The 14612-nt window shown below is 49.1% G+C and overlaps 6 protein-coding genes across 6 annotated transcripts; 3 read left to right on the top strand and 3 right to left on the bottom strand.

Moving 5' to 3' along the window:
• Positions 1 to 210: 210 nt before the first annotated feature.
• On the top strand, positions 211 to 4044 carry SWI1 (Swi1p; the record flags this gene model as incomplete). Its single annotated transcript, XM_020210989.1, has 3 exons — positions 211 to 840; positions 1108 to 1824; positions 2134 to 4044. The coding sequence occupies exons 1-3, from the start codon at positions 247 to 249 to the stop codon at positions 4042 to 4044; spliced, it is 3222 nt and encodes a 1073-aa protein (XP_020062820.1). The 5' UTR covers positions 211 to 246.
• Positions 4045 to 4516: 472 nt separating this feature from the next.
• CANTADRAFT_55072 (uncharacterized protein) lies at positions 4517 to 5839 on the top strand (the record flags this gene model as incomplete). The annotated part of the gene is made up of 1 exon (XM_020210401.1): positions 4517 to 5839. The coding sequence occupies one exon, from the start codon at positions 4517 to 4519 to the stop codon at positions 5837 to 5839; it is 1323 nt and encodes a 440-aa protein (XP_020062821.1).
• A 440-nt stretch (positions 5840 to 6279) lies between these two features.
• On the bottom strand, positions 6280 to 8880 carry HIS4 (trifunctional histidinol dehydrogenase/phosphoribosyl-AMP cyclohydrolase/phosphoribosyl-ATP diphosphatase; the record flags this gene model as incomplete). Its single annotated transcript, XM_020210428.1, has 1 exon — positions 6280 to 8880. The coding sequence occupies one exon, from the start codon at positions 8878 to 8880 to the stop codon at positions 6280 to 6282; it is 2601 nt and encodes an 866-aa protein (XP_020062822.1).
• Positions 8881 to 9546: 666 nt separating this feature from the next.
• On the bottom strand, positions 9547 to 11358 carry PEX5 (Pex5p; the record flags this gene model as incomplete). The annotated part of the gene is made up of 1 exon (XM_020206876.1): positions 9547 to 11358. The coding sequence occupies one exon, from the start codon at positions 11356 to 11358 to the stop codon at positions 9547 to 9549; it is 1812 nt and encodes a 603-aa protein (XP_020062823.1).
• A 636-nt stretch (positions 11359 to 11994) lies between these two features.
• Positions 11995 to 13651, bottom strand: CAR2 (ornithine-oxo-acid transaminase). Its single transcript, XM_020207884.1, has one exon. The coding sequence runs from the start codon at positions 13336 to 13338 to the stop codon at positions 12034 to 12036; it is 1305 nt and encodes a 434-aa protein (XP_020062824.1). The 5' UTR covers positions 13339 to 13651; the 3' UTR covers positions 11995 to 12033.
• A 323-nt stretch (positions 13652 to 13974) lies between these two features.
• On the top strand, positions 13975 to 14418 carry CANTADRAFT_7206 (uncharacterized protein; the record flags this gene model as incomplete). Its single annotated transcript, XM_020211077.1, has 1 exon — positions 13975 to 14418. One exon carries the CDS (start codon positions 13975 to 13977, stop codon positions 14416 to 14418), a length of 444 nt encoding a protein of 147 aa, XP_020062825.1.
• Positions 14419 to 14612: the final 194 nt, after the last annotated feature.

A 14612-nucleotide genomic window follows, 5' to 3' on the forward strand; every position in this document is an offset into this window, starting at 1 on the left:
CTTGCAAGATCACACACTCAAGCCAGCATCCTTAAAAGCTTGTCTTGGGAAGTGGTTGTAGTTAGCTGCAAAAGTATGGATGCTAGAGCATATGATCGCGTATGGATAAAGTGCAGTAGAGGTCGCGGGAAAAATGGTCGTGCGCAGCCGCGCGCTCGCCAAATCTGCCGTCTTCAATCCCTCCCCATAACACCAATCCTATTCACTAGTCCTACCAGGTGTCCCGTCTACGATAGCAATCCCGTCATGTCCGACAACTTTTGGTTCAACGACAATGCGTTCCTGAACGGAGGCTCCAAGGCCAACGACGTCAATGACGATTTTCTCAACAATATCTTTGACCCCAACCAGGGCCAACAAACCACCCCCACCATGAATGCAGGCATGGCTTCCCCCAACATCAATCAAGACATTGGCCCAGCACAGCTTCTTGCCCAGCAGCAGCAGCAGCCCCCTCAGCAGCAGCAGGCTCCGCCTCAGGCCCATAATCTCAACCCACAGATGTTCATCAGACAGGCCCAGGCCCAGCAGGCTCAGCAGGCCCAGCAGGCGCAACAGTCCCAGCAACAGGCGTTGGCCCAAGCACAGGCCCAGAGCATGGACCAGGCCAAGAAGGAGCAGCTCACCAAAATGAGACAGCACATCTTGCAGCAGCAGATGCTACAAAGACAACAACAGCAGCAGCAGCAACAACAGCAACAGCAGCAGCAACAGCAGCAGCAACAGCAACAGCAACAGCAACAGCAGCAGCAACAGCAGCAGCAACAACAGCAGCAACAACAGCAGCAGCAATCTCCCGCGAATATGAACCTCATGAGCAACAACATGTCCCCACAGGCTGTCCAAAACAGGTCTCAGATGCCTACGCCTACGAACCAACAGGGAACTCCCATGATGAGTGCCCCAAACATGGCACAAGCGCCAAATCAGATCCAGCACCAGATGCAAAACCAAAATTCATATGGTGCCAGCCCCGTCCACATGATGTCGCCTCACCAAAATAATGTATTATTAAACCAGCAAGCACAACAGCAGCAAGCACCACAGATGAACATGGGATCTCAGGGCCAGCAACAACAGAATCAGCAGGGTCAACGTGTCAACAAGCCTCCACCTCCGCAAGTGGCCCAGATGCAGTTCGAATTGTTTGGAACCTCGCTTTACGATTTTATGACTCGCCGTGGAACTCCAATCACCCAACCTCCTATGGTCAACAACAAGAAGGTGAACTTGTTCTTCTTCCATTTGTTATCGCAAAAGTTAGGAGGACCTCAGCAACTCGTGAAATGGGTTCAACAGCCAAACATGAATGCCCAGCAGAGTCCCTGGCTATTGATTGGTCAAAGACTTGGTTTGTACGAAGGAATTGATATCCAGGATCAAGGTGCCAGACAGCAAGTGGACCGTGAGATAGGAAACTGCTACGCTAACTATTTGTTTCCATACGAACAATATTCAAGCACGCCAGATGGCAGCAAAGACATTCAACTGAGAAAAGTGCAATTCCAGAAACAGATAATGCTCAGATACCAACAGCAACAACAGCAGAACCCTCAGGTTCCACCTAATCAGAATCAGAATAGAGCAAACACTCCACATGCCGGCTCCCAAATGTCTCCACCACAAGCGGGGATCCAATCACCAGCCATAAATAATGTGCCAACGCCAGGTGTCATGCCCCAGCAAAGTCCGCTGTTGTCCCAAGCTCCTACACCCCAACAACGTAAATTGTCAAGAGTCAGCAACCCTTCGACCCACAACTCTCCAGCTGCCACTCAGTCGCCATACCTTCAGAATCTGCAGGTGAACTCAAGATCTTCTAGCGTACAACAGTTGAATCTCCAACAGGCACAGGCACAACAGTTCATGCAGCAGAGGCAGGCTCAGCAGCATGTGCAACAGCAAGCTCAACAACAAGCGCAGGTACAAGCAAGACAAGCCCAGTTCCAGGCGCAAGCGCAAGCACAGGCTCAAGCACAGGCACAGCAATCACAGGCACAGTCTCAAGTCCAATCGCAAGCAGGAACTCCAACACAGACTCAGGCTCAACTCCAAGCTCAGAATGCTCAAGCCAAGGCCAAGGCGATGAGAGCTCAATACCAAGCGCAAGTTCAACAAGCTCAAAACGCTCAGATACAACAGGCTCAACAATCGAGTCAACCGCAACAAGAGCAAGCTCCGGCAGCTGCTGTTTTCAACGAAACAGACGGCAAGGAAGAGCCCAACATCATTAAAAACTATATACCGTTCAACAAGATCGTGGACACTCATGGTGGATACCCTATCAAGGAAATATCACAAATTGCCAGTGAAATTGAAATAACGAAACCCGTTTATTTGTTTGCGCCAGAGCTTGGTACAATTAACATACAAGCTTTGATAATGGGGCTCAAGAACTCTGCGGGACCCAACAGTGGAGATGTGTTCAATTCTTTGAACTCGTTGTTAGTAACCACTTCTGACGTCAACTACGCCTTCAAAATTGATGATTGTCTTGAGTTGATGGATACCTTGGCCAAACTAGGTCTTGATGTGTTGAAAAGAATCGTGAATAAGAATCAAGAACAACCTCCTTACATCTTTGAGGAGACTACTAATCTCAGCTCCAATTCCATTATTGAGGATGTGTTCAATAAGTATGTTAGCGGAGGTCAAGATGAAATGGTGGGAGAGGAGATCAATTTCGTGGTTAATTCATTGACAGGAGAAGTTGAGGGTGAAGAAGAAGATGATGATATGGAGGATGTATTTTTCAGTCCTTTAGGAAACTCGACAAACACCTCTGCTTCAAGCTCCCCAGAATCTTCAGATAAATCTCCAGAGAAAGAATTGACCTTCAACATAACAGATTATATGAGTGCACTTCAACTTTTCAAACAGGAAAATAAGCATCACTTTAGCAAGATCCAGACCAAAAGTGCCATAGATGACCAGGTCATGCTTGTTGACCAATTGATTACTATCACTATGATATTGAGAAATATTTCGTTCATTGATATCAATAAGCCTACTGCAGCAGAGAATGACCACTTCAGAACATTGATTTTCGAGGTGGTCAAGAATGTGGCAATTCACAAGGACTTGTTTGTGTTCCACAGAAAGAAGTTGTGTTTATTGAAGGACTGCCTCTTGATGTTGGATAACATTGCATACTTCGTGCACTTGAGAAGTCTCGAAGAAGCGTTCCTTTCCTTTATCTTGGTAAGTTCTTTCGGTCCCGCATTAGATGATGATTTTGCTATTCCATCAATCAGCTTGGAAACCCACTCATACTTGCCATTCGGAATTGATGCGTTCACCAAGATTATTGTGCGGGAGCCACACAACCGGTCTCTTATGCAAGCGGTCTTGAATGGTACCTTGAACATCACCACTGCCGCATACACCAACACCAAGCCATTTACAATCCAGCCCAGCGACCAGGAGCAAACCCGCAAGTTGGCGGTGGCATACCTCAAGGGAGACGAGGAGGGATTTAGAGCCGGGAAGCTCTTGACTAAGGCATTCCAGACCTACATGAGTATTATTCCATTCGATGCCAACAGCTACGAATTTTCCAAACTCATTTTTGTCAAAGCAACCACCATTTCGCAATCATTGTTTGGGGCCAAGCTCATCATCGACATGGTGTCGCTCGAAGAGACGTCGCCTACCCCTAACCTCACTGTGCAATGGCTCATCAAGAACAAGGAGCTTTTGTTGAGCAATTTCTCGAGGGTTTCCATTGCTTTGGTGTCGGAAACCGGTAAGTTTTCACGTGAGTCCAACGAGTTCAAGGTGTTGACTTTGGTACTCGTCAAGTCGTTGATTGTGGTAAACTCGTTGGTAGGCAACTTTGTCCAGTTGGTGGAGGCCTACCGCCAGAATCCCGAGCAGGAGCAGGTGTTGACCGGGGAAATCAACGAGATCAAGGGGCTTTGTCGAATCATGCCCGATGCCAACATGGCTCTCGACACCTTCCTCGCGCCCACCATCGATAACACCCTAGGTAAGGAGCTTATCCGGCTCTTGGAGTTGTTGCGGGAGTTGGAGCGGGCCCAATGAGGTAGTGGAACCCCTCTAGGGTGATAACAATGCTCGGGTTGTTGCGAAAAACTGCCCTGAAAAGTCTGCATAGCTCGACGGGCAATTACTCCACATTTGTCACAAACCATCCGCTGGATCGTGTGCCTATTTCCGCTGCACCCACCAGTTGGTTCCGCAGGACCCGTGGCCTGTATTTGCGGGGTCTATCTAATCTACGCTGTATTATACTCTTTTGAGATAAGGGGGATCGTGTTACCCGTTATGTAGTAGGCGCACTGTCCCAATCGGGAAGTGCGACCATGCGATAACGATTGCAAAATGTATATAAATGTGTCAACCAAAGTGACAGTTAACCACCACTCAACCATACCAATCGTTGATTAAGCACACAGCCAAACGTTGCTACTCCATCCGTACAGTAGTTTAACCAGTTTGAGCCATCCATCCATCCATCCAATCCTTCCAGAACCGTCAGAACTCTCAGTCCCAAATGGCAGCTGTCTCTGCTATCCCCCAAGCTCCCCCTAAGGACCCCGAGGCCATGGTCGCCGGCGAGCACACGTTGCCTGCTAGCTGGTGGACCAACGAAGCCATTTATGAGCTCGAAAAGAGGGCGATTTTCCACCGCTCGTGGTTGTTTTGCATCCACCTGCTGAGGTTCACCAAGGCAGGAGACTACTTCTCGTTCACGGTCGCTGGCATCAACTTCTTCATCATCAAGTCCAAGGTGGACGGCCAGTTGCGCGCCTTCCACAACGTGTGCCGTCACAGGGCTTACCCCATTGTCCGTAAGGAGCAAGGATCCTCAACGGTGTTGGGGTGCAAGTACCACGGCTGGAGCTACACCAGCGACGGCAAGTTGAACAAGGCGCCCCATTTTGACAACGTAGAGGGTTTTGTCAAAGAGGAAAACTCGTTGTACCCCATCCGGACCCATGTGACGGCCCAAGGGTTGGTATTTGTCAACTTCAACAATGCCGATACCGAGTCGTTCATCGAGTTTGACGACTGGTTTGCCGGCTTGAACACCGAGCTCAGCGAGTTTGACTTCGACGACTACGAGTACCATATGTCCTACGAGTTAGACGGCAAGTTCAACTGGAAAACCCTCATGGATGGGTACCAGGAGTGCTACCACTGTCCCACTGCTCACCCCGGCTTGAACTCTGCCTTCAAGATGGAAACCTACAAGGTGGTTCCCAAGACCCGATACTGTCGTCATTATGCCGAAATCATCCGTCCTGAAGCCCCAAAACAGCAAGCTGAAGAGGATGGGTCGTGGTTTGGATTTGGCAAGAAGGAAAAGCCACCAGCTCCATCCAAGCAGACCAAGGCCAACCCTGGTGGCGAATTCAATGGACTCTGGGTATACTTGTTCCCCAGCAACGGTATCAATTGCTACTCACCTGCGTGGTACTCCATCAGAGTGTTGCCCCAAAGTGCCCAGCACACCATCTTGCAGTACGACATCTTCACCAAGAAGGGGTTAGATGAGGCTACCAAGAAAGAGTTCGTCGACTTCTTGCAGTTGGTCGAGATCGAGGACTTCAACTTGTGCCAGAACACCCAGAAGAATTTGGACCAGGGTGTGTATTCTTCAGGATATTTGCACCCACAGAAAGAGAAGGGGGTTTTGTACTACCAAGGCTTGGTCCGCGATATGGTCAAGGAGCACTTTGCCAAAGAGCAGGCTGCTGGCACCCAGATCAAGCCAGCATCGGTGGCGTATCACAAGAAGAACAAGGACATCGAGGAGTTAGAGGCAATTTGCAAAACCGTTAATTGTGGCAGCGAGAAGGAATTCGATTGGTGAGTCTACAGGTAGATTTGATATAAGCGATATTTTTTGCGACGAGCGAGTAGTGCTTGAGAAATGATAGTTATAAGTAGCCATGATGTTTTGCCGTTAGCATGGATAATGTTAAAAAATTGAAAAAAATGTGAATTAAAATTGGTAATTCTGGAAATAAATGAAAGACGTATAATTTGTATCATTCAACATTTTTCTCATCCAAATAACAACATGTCTTTTACATGATAATGTATAACATCCGTACTACCCTCCTAAATTTCACAAATTTCGGTGAATATGATGACAATTCAATACCTTCATCATTCACCTCAAAAGCATACTACACTGTTATTCTCAGTTGAATTTTAAACTGCAACGAATACTACGTTTGGCTGGGATACAACCCATTTATTTCTCTGTAAGTTAAAATCTATTAATTTTGAACTGAATGGAATGGAGCCCTACAAGAGACCCAACTTGTCCATTCTAACCTGGACAGCATTTCTATGGGCCTCCAAGCCCTCGACAGCGGCTAAGGTCATCACCGCCTTTCCAATACTCTTCAAACCTTCCTCAGTCACGTCCTGAGAAGTGATGAACTTTTGGAAGGTTGCAGTGTTGACACCGGAATATTGTCTTGCATATCCATAGGTTGGTAAAGTGTGGTTGGTACCACTAGAGTAGTCACCACATGACTCTGGAGATAAGGCACCCACGAAAACAGAACCAGCATTTTCAATGTAGTCGGGTACGTATTTGGCTGCATCATCGATTTGAAGAATCAAATGTTCGGGAGCGTATTGGTTAGATAACTTGAAAGCTTCCTCATAGGTGTCAACCAACAAAGTATAAGAGTGGGCTAAGCATTTGCTGACAATCTCCTTTCTAGGAAGAACTGCAGCCTGCTTGGCCACAGCGGCTTCGAACTCGGCCAACTTAGCTTTGGTCAAACCCACACCAATGAGAATAACCTGAGAGTCTACACCGTGCTCTGCCTGAGATAACAAGTCACTGGCAACAAAATCAGCATCAGCGTTTCCGTCGGCGACCACCAACACTTCGGAAGGACCTGCTGGCATGTCGATGGAGCATAAGGCTTGAGTGTCGTTTTGGACATACATCTTAGCTGCGGTGACAAATTGGTTTCCTGGACCTAAGATCTTGTCACACTTCAACACACTATCAGTACCGTATGCCATAGCAGTAACAGCTTGTGCACCACCTGCCATAACGATACATTTTGCACCCAACTTGTGGGCCACATAGACCACTTCAGGGGTTAATTTACCAGTGGCTCTAGCTGGAGGAGAGGCAAGAACGATGTTCTTACATCCTGCGACCTTGGCTGGAACACCCAACATCATTGCAGTCGAGGGTAACACGGCAGTACCTCCTGGAACGTACAAACCGACATTCTCGATAGGCTTAGCAAAACGAGAACAGAACACACCTGGGGCGGTTTCCACAGTCATGATCTTCTCCTTTGGTAATTGGGCAGCATGGAACTTCTCAATGTTGGCAATGGAAATATCGATGGCTTCCTTCATATCGTCAGAAATCTGCATCCAGTCTTCAGGGAAAGGTGCCTTTAAGACAGGAGTGTCCAAGGTAACACCATCAAATTTTGCCGTTAATTCTAACAAGGCCTTGTCCCCATCTTTCTTGACCTTTTCGATGATAGGCAATACCAACTTCATGATATCGGCAGTCTTTTGTACAGGTCTGGACAATGCTTTTTCAATAAGCGCTGGGTCGGTAGCCTTGTCTCCAGCATTAATAACTTCCATCTTGTATTCAAGCTCGGGCTTGCTTTCCTCCTTAGGAGTTTCCTTTGGAGCTTCCTTGGTGTCCTCCTTGATGTACGCGGGTTTAGCATCACCCTTGCGTCTGGTGACTTTGGAACTCTTGATGTCCAAGTTCTTTTCCACATCAGCCAATCTGACGCCATTCTTGATACACCAGACCATGGCGAAGTAGAACAAGTCCGCACATTCCCATGCCACCTCGTCCTTTCCATCCTTAGGAGCCTCGATTAACTCGTCGAGCTCCTCCTTGAGCTTGGCCACCAACAACTTCTCATCGTTGAACAACCTCTTGGTGTAGGAGCCTTCAGGTGCAGACTGTAATCTCTGGGCAAGGGTGTTGTCCAACTTGGCCAAACCGGAACCGAAGCTCTCACCCGACTGCTTCAACTCACCATCGCCAAAGCACGTGAAGTTGCTAGGGTGGTGGCAGAAGCCGAAACCGTCTCTTGGAGCAACCACAAACTTGATCACGTCGGAGTCACAGTCCTTCTCCAACCTGATCAACTCCTGGGTGGCACCACTGGTCTTGCCCTTGTACCACAATTCATCCTTACGCTTGCGCGACTGGTAGACCCCCAGCTTTTCCGCAATGGCAGTCTTGATCGACTCTACCGAGGAGTACACTACTCCCAACGCCGTGTATGATGGAGCAGGGGCAGTGATCAAGGTGGTGAAGAGTCCATCGGGACGGTCTGTGGTGAGAGTGGCGGTGAAGATCTCACCTATCGAGATCTTGCTGTTGTCAGACAAGCTGGTAGTCAACTTTTCTGCGCTGATAATGGGGAAGTAACCGCTAGCGGCTAACCTGTTGGCGGATTCCTGGGTAAGGTCATCGCTTCTGTAGTAGATGACTCTGTCTCCATCACGACCGTACTTCTTCAAGGCGTCCTGCGAGAGCTCTTGCGAGAATACAAATGCTGCTTGACTTTGCAACAAATTGTCTGGAACCGAATCCAGGGCAAACTGGACGGCAAATCTGGAGCTGGGCAAGCCGCTGTCGAGCGCTTGCTGGGCGCTATCGGCGTCAAGGACCACCTGTCTGACACCAGCGTTCAAGAGTTCCACGAGCTGGTCCACAGTGACTGAGTTTCCAGTAGCATCAATGTCTACCAGCACGCTGGAGGGGAATTGATGGAGAAAGTGCTTGGAAATTTGCACTGATTTCAACGGCAACAAGAGGTGGCCCACCACAGCGAGAGCTGCGATGGTTTCCTGGGCCGATTGGCCGGAAACTAGTGGTAATAACGGAAAAGTCATTGATGGTTGGTGGAAAATGGGTGCGCTTAATCTTATCTAGTCTGGAGAAATTGAGTCATAGCGACAGTCACGTGCGCCAATATGGATTGTAGCGCGATTGGGGATTTTTCAGGTATATGTAAAATGTAGCATGGATAGTTAATGATGATCACCATTTGAACATCCTTAGGTCCCTACTCTGGAAACACACCACTAGTTAAATTGAGAAGCTGGGTAGATGTGTGAAGTGATGTTTTACCATTTGAAGCCAAGTCTTTAGGACTGTAAACGCTATCACCTTTAATATGCACTCCCATAGACTGGATTCATTCGAGTCCCTATTGTAGGCCAGTTAATCTTTAGACGATGAGCCTGGAATCCAAAGTTGAGATGCAACTTCTCTAATCAGATGTCTTGTCCGCCAGGGTTGCGCTTAGACTAGATTTCTTTACTTGTCGTCACTACCAGTGATAGCATTATCTCTATGAATTATTGTGTCTTAATATTTCTGCCCCATCCGCGGGTTGTTGGAGCTGAGATAATCCATTTTAGTCAGTTTCAGTTCCCAGCTTGTGCTCGTATTAGTATGCGAACCGGATTCTCGAAATCATCTATTTATCATAATACCTACGTCTGTGAGCTAACCTATGTACCGGTGGTCAGCAGTTTGCAAATATAGTTTGTGGTTCAGAAGTTGAACTCGCCCTTGAACTGGTTCAAGTCCATTCCCGGTTTGACCAATTCTACCAAATCTCTTCTGTCCATGGCGATGAACGCCCTCTTCAACGTCTCGGTTAATGCAGTGGATTGGTTGTGGTTGGTGGGACTATAGTTGTCTTGGGCGCCCTCGACCTGGTGCATTGCCAATCCACTCAATAAGTGTTCTGCAGCCTCCTTGTAGCATCCGATGTTGATACACGACACCCCCAAGTTGTATCTGGCTCTGACAAAGGTTGGCTTCAAGGAAAGTGCCTTGAAGTAAGCGTCCACGGCCTCCTCAGAACGGTTGGAGTTTGCCAACGAGGCTCCCAATCTGTTCCACAATACCGCATCGTCGGGCCTAATGGTTAAGGCTGCTTTGAAGCAGTCGATAGTCTTGTCGAAATCTTCGTTCGCGTAGAATAAGACTCCTAATCCCATCTGTACATCTGCATCCATATTGGCCTGGTTGGGCGAGAGTTGGGCAGCCTTTATGAACAACTCGGTCACTCTCTTGTTCAAAGAGAACCTGTCTTCATCTGTGATGGCTGGATTTTCTTCACGGGCACGGTCTGCAACTTGGGGGTATTTCGTGGACATCCATCTCTCGAGGGTAGCGAACGCTGCGTTGTCATAACCTTCATTGATGTAGGAGATTGCCAAGGTCATCAAGGCTTCTGAGTTTTCGGGGTGCAATTCCAAACACCTTTCCAAGGCAGATATACCGGCTATTTCCTTTTCGTTTTGAGTCTGGACTTCTCCTAACTTGAGCCAGGCGTTGATATGGCCCTCGTCTTGCTGGATAGCGGCCTCGAAGGCCAAAGCGGCCTCGGAAAGCTTGGCCCCATTTTCCATCAACTGTAACCCTATTTCGTAGAGGTCGGTTTCCTTGGGCAAGTCCAAGAATTGGTTGTGTTCCTTGTTCTCGAATTGGTAGTCGCCGAAATGGGCTCTGGTGGATGCATATCTGGCGAAGTCCTTTTCCCACTGGCTCAAATCAGCTGGGAGTGGCTCGCGCTGGGTGTTCTTGAAGTCTTCGTACTGTTGGTTGATGAAGTCGTTCTCGACCGCTTCTGAGTTCAACCCGTCCCACACCTCCTGGAAGGTAGCCTGGTACTTGTCGTCAATGACGAATTCTGGGGACTCGGCACGTTCCACTGCCTCGGCCTCGGCCTCTTTGGCTGTGTTGGTCAACTCCTCGATTTCCTTGAAGTGGTTGTCCCAGTCCACCTGGGGCTCCTGGGCCTGTTGGGCAGCGCCTGCTGGCTGCACCTGTTGGTGGTGCAAGCCACCGCCCATCATGGACATACCCATCATGGGACGGTATCCGCCCATTCTCATCGAGGGCATGGTGGTGTATTGGGACTGGGGTGAGTGCATGGCCTGGTCCATGGGCTTCTGCTGGAACTCAGATGCCCACTGCGAGTTGATGGGGCTGCCGACCTTTCCAGTGCTTTGGTGCGACACTGGTGACGGGCTGTGGGTCTGGAATTCGCCACTCCACTGCTGCTGGGGTTGCTGGTGGTTCACAGCGGGTCCTGCTTGCATCATGTTCAACTCGTGGCGCATGGGTTGGAACTGGAAGCTGCTGGCACCACCGCTGCCGTTCATGAACTGTTCCATGTTCTGTCTTTCACGAGCGTTCATCAAGTTGTCCTGCTTGAACCCCGGGCCTTGGAGGGCGGGACCTTGGCCAGCACTCTGTCTCTGTAAGGATCTGTCTTCTTGGGTGTGTTTGTTGAATTGGGCAATAGCATTGCCGTTGGCTGAACAGTCAGCGCCTCCGCCGACGAAAGACATGATTGTGGTAGGATAGATGTAAGTAGTTGAGGTGGGCGGCTACGGGGAATGGCTGTCTTATAAATCAGTGATCCAAGTGGGGGAGGACTGGGTGCAGGATTAGATTTCACGTGCCGAGGATTCGGGAGGGGTGGCTGCAACCGGTGGGCGCACGCATGGCTGCGGAAGCTGTGACAGGTAGATTCATGGAACATTACAAGTAGCATTAGAGGCAGCACTCTATGGATGGAACATAATTGCAGGATAGATCTAGGAGCTTGGTCCACGAAACGAGTCATACAGAATGCTATATCGTGACAACAGGATCATATTACAGGAATAGGCATTGTATGTTGGAACTACATCTCCATTTACGGACTCACAGATACCAACAAGCAATCCTGTCCGGAACGACATGAACACGTTGAATTCGGGAATTTGTGTCTGCTCATTATTATGATTGGCAAATATCTTCACGTATCGTCACACACACTTTAAATCTCCTCAGAACCTTTGTTCGGCTATTGAAATAGTATTCTGGCATATCCGCTTCACCGGCTCGTTAGATTCATGAATTATAGAGTTCTGGTTCAATGTAACGAAACAAAAGGTTATTAGTGTTAATTTTTACATTCTTCAAATTCTCCATTCACGGAACATCTCTCATTACTATACAGGTATACTATGGACAGTGGCTTAATGGTCAGCCTTGGGGGCGTTTGGCAACACCTTCAACGAGGTTCTGATGGCTTCAACACCCTTCAACAAGTCTTCCTCGGAAATCACCAATGGAGGAGCAAGTCTGATGATATGGTCATGGGTGGGCTTGGCCAAGATTCCGTTGTCTCTCATCACCATACACAAGTCCCAGGCGGATCTACCGTTGGTCTTGGTGTCGTCAATGACAATGGCAGACAACAAACCCTTGCCTCTGACCTCGGAGATAACTCCGTCAAATTCAGCACGCAACTCTTCAAGCTTGGAGGTCAACAAGGCACCCAAGGTCTGGGCTCTTTCGACCAACTTCTCGTCCTTGACCACCTCCAAGGCGGCAATGGCAACACGACAGGCCAATGGGTTACCACCGTAGGTGGAACCGTGGGAGCCTGGAGTCAAGGTAAGCATGATTTCCTTGGAGGACAACACAGCGGACACTGGCATCACACCACCGGAAATGGCCTTACCCAACAAGATCACGTCAGGCTTGACGCCTTCGGAGTGCTCGTAGCACAACATCTTACCGGTTCTACCGATACCAGTTTGGATTTCGTCACAGATCAACAACACGTTGTGCTTCTTACACAAGGCCTGGACCTGGGACAAGTAGTCCTTGGGTGGCACCACGATACCGGCTTCACCTTGGATAGGTTCCAACAAGATGGCGGCGATCTTGTCGCCGGCGTTGTTGAAGGCCTTTTCGACGTCCTCAATGACACCGTATCTCAATAAGGTACCCTTTGGCTCGCCAGGAATTTGGGGTCCGACACCACTCAAGTATGGACCAAAGTTTTCAGCAGCTTCAGGGTCGGTGGACATGGAAATGACTCCCAAGGTTCTACCGTGGAAGTTGTTGACAGCAGACAAGATGATGGCTTCACCCTCTGGGATGCCCTTCTTGAGGTAACCCCATCTTCTGGCCAACTTCAACCCGGTTTCAACAGCTTCGGCACCGGTGTTCATGGGCAACACCATCTCGTAGTTGAAGTACTCGGTGATGTACTTGGCAAACACTCCGAAGACGTCAGAAGAGAACGCTCTGGAACACAAGTTCAACTTGGTGGCCTGGTCCACCAAGGCCTCCACGATCTTGGGGTGGCAATGGCCCTGGTTGACGGCAGAGTAAGCGGACAAGAAGTCCAAGTATTCCTTGCCTTCAGGGTCCCACACATGGGCGCCTTCGGCTCTGGAGAACACCACTGGCAATGGGTGGTAGTTGTGAGCGGAGTATTCTTGCTCGTATTCTCTGGCAACAGCGGAGGAGACTTGGAAGTTTGGAGACATGGTGGGGAGTGTCGAGTATGGACGGCAAACTGATGGAAATAGCGTCCAATTTATAGTTGGTTTTATCGCTAGCTACTGCCTATAGGTGTTGCAGTTTAGACGTGGGTGCCGCCGGGGGAACCCAACGCCGGCGACGGAAGTCGCTATAGGAAAGAGCAGGAGAACGCGGGGCACGTGCCGCGTGATGGAGAGTGGGGGGAGATCATGTCTGTCGTGGGGCCTCTGGAGGTGTGACGCAACATGAATAGTAGAGCTGAGAGATCCATGATTGAACGTATAATTTGCATAATTGGATCTTGAGACATCTTTACTTATTAGAGGCGTTGAGACATCTACAGTTTACACTTATGTATTAGAGACGTTCAGTATCTAATGATGATATCAGCATCAATGGAGCTCTGAAAAAATGTTTCTATTGAATAGCCTACGTGAATGCCTATGTTGCGGTACTTTCGACACACTTCTAGCCTAATCTATTGACCAAGCTACTTCGTCTCCAGTTTTTCAATATCTCATGGCTGCGACAGTTATCACCCACATAGAATCTCCGATCATGGCCATTGCCGGCACGTGATCGGGAGTGCGCCCACCACCTTCCTCCAAGCAAAATATCACCACTCCCTGCCATCCTCCACCATGACCATGAGTCAACCCAACACAAAGAGACAGATGAACCGCGGGGTTCAGCCCCAGCATGTGGACCCCGAAATCAGCGCATTGTCCACGATCGGAATGAGAATCAGAAAGGCCGTCGCCGAAGGCTACAGCCTGCCCAACCACGAACAGTACAGCTACAGCAATGGCCCCAGCCAGTTCCAGAGAGTGCCTCTTCCCGCCAACATGAGCCAGCCTCCCTCGTTGACCAACATGGGATCCACTGTCGAGTCGTCAGGCTCGCGTTTGGGCGAGTGGGACAGCCGCTTTGACATCCACAATGCCCCCGTGCAAACGTTACCCAACTTTGAGGTCAGCCACAAGAGAAAGCATGCTGAAACCGACGACGGGTTCGGCGGCGCAGTGCCAGATTTGGGCACCTTTAGGCTGAAGTACGGTGACTTGAGCTTCAACGAGGAAGTGTAGTCATTCGATATGATGTATGCTATGGGTGGATCCTGACCTTCATTTCAGTTGTTTATTACTAGTTAGTTATTGATTTTTGATTAATGAGTGTAGGCCGGGCTTCCATGCCAGGCTGGTGATCAGCCATAGTCGGGCTAATACCGGTAGTTCGAGCACCAAGGTGAAATTCCTGTCAGAAGCAGCAATTGACAATT

This window comes from Suhomyces tanzawaensis (assembly GCF_001661415.1).
Source record: "Suhomyces tanzawaensis NRRL Y-17324 unplaced genomic scaffold CANTAscaffold_6, whole genome shotgun sequence".
NCBI classification, from domain to species: domain Eukaryota; kingdom Fungi; phylum Ascomycota; class Pichiomycetes; order Serinales; family Debaryomycetaceae; genus Suhomyces; species Suhomyces tanzawaensis.